The sequence below is a fragment of the Crocodylus siamensis genome, chromosome 4 (assembly GCF_052110815.1).
Source record: "Crocodylus siamensis isolate JL-2025a chromosome 4, ASM5211081v1, whole genome shotgun sequence".
NCBI classification, from domain to species: Eukaryota; Metazoa; Chordata; order Crocodylia; family Crocodylidae; genus Crocodylus; species Crocodylus siamensis.
Genome location: NC_143398.1, coordinates 144,654,112 through 144,655,451, shown reverse-complemented (window position 1 = coordinate 144,655,451; position 1,340 = coordinate 144,654,112). Strand labels below are relative to the sequence as shown.

Sequence of the window (1,340 nt, the reverse complement as noted above, 5' to 3'; positions counted from 1 at the left end):
CTAGGCCCACAGATGCTGACACCAGAGCAGGTAGTTCCAGACACCACTCGGGTGCCACAGGTCCCTGCCCTGTACCGTTTTCTGTTTTTGGTACTCCAGGATACGCTGGTCAGCCAGCCTGTCCTGCTCCAGCTGCTGCTCCTTGTACCTCTGCATTTCCTTGTTGGTACAGAAGAGCTCCATGTGGACTTTCCTCTCACAAGGAGCCCAGCAGTGGGGGAGGCAGTTCTGTCTCCGTAAGCCAGGCTTTGGCGACTGGAGGGAATCGTGCTGCTCTCAAGCCGCTCTGCCTTGCAACAGGGGGAGCACAGGGCCAGTCCTTTGCACAGGCCACAGGGCTAGAGCCAGGGGCTGGCTCAGACCATGCTCAGGCCTCGGCTGACGCTGGGTCCCTGCCGACCCATTGGGCATGTCATGCCTGCCCTCTGCATCTCTGGCTGAGCCTGGGGGGCATGAGTTGAAGTCAGTGGACACAACGGTAAGTTGACTGTGGGCGAAGGAAAGAAATTACATTCCTGACATATTTGCAGTGGCACAGCAGGGTTGTAATGACCATCATGAAACCGGCCAGCCCATCCAGCCTCTGCTACATTGCCAACCAGTTTGGCATGGCTGTCTGCACAGTCGGGCAAGCAACTCATGAGGCATGCCAGCTGCTTAAGGAGATCTCTGCAAACAAATTATCCACCTGGAGAATCCGCAGCAAGTCATAGATGGCTTTAATAAGAAGGGGTTCCCGAACTGTGCGGGGGCTTCAGACAGCAATCATATCACAATGCTGTGCCCTGCGGGGAGTGGAAGGATTCCCACAAACAGGAAAGGATATGCCTCCGTGATCCTGCAAGCCATGGCGGACCACTGGGGCTGCAGGCTCCTACCCTGGGGGTGTTTAAGAGGAGGTTAGATGAACACCTTGCTGGGGTCATTTGACCCCAGTACTCTTTCCTGCCATGGCAGGGAGTCAGACTAGATGATCTGCTCAGGTCCCTTCCGACCCCAGAAACTATGAAACTATATGGGCTAGAACAGAGGAAGAACATGAGGCAACCTGCAGACAGCCCAGCTGAGCAACAGAAACGGAGCATAAATATATCCCTCCCATGTTATTTGACTTGTCCCAAAAATAACACTTGGCTTACAATGGCTACAAAAACTACCCTAAGAAAAAGCTTCTGAGTGTACCATGAGAACAACAGGCTGGGGTATTGTCTCAATACCAAGATGCAGATGACAGAGAATCACCATTGAAATATTTGCATAAAATCCAAGCCACAGACAGTGTCTATTAATTATTCCAGCTATTAATATTGTATTTCCTACCAACCTGCAAGAAGAAACAC

General features: G+C 52.0%; 1 protein-coding gene across 1 annotated transcript in view; it reads right to left on the bottom strand.

The window, feature by feature from the left end:
• Nucleotides 1-183, bottom strand: part of LOC149866697 (scavenger receptor cysteine-rich type 1 protein M130-like) — a 242,908-nt gene extending 242,725 nt beyond the window's left edge. The window contains exon 1 of the mRNA XM_090041645.1: nucleotides 95-183. Within this exon, the coding sequence (XP_089897771.1) occupies nucleotides 95-183 (89 nt within the window). The remainder of the gene's footprint in view (nucleotides 1-94) is intronic.
• Between the last annotated feature and the right edge of the window lie 1,157 nt (nucleotides 184-1,340).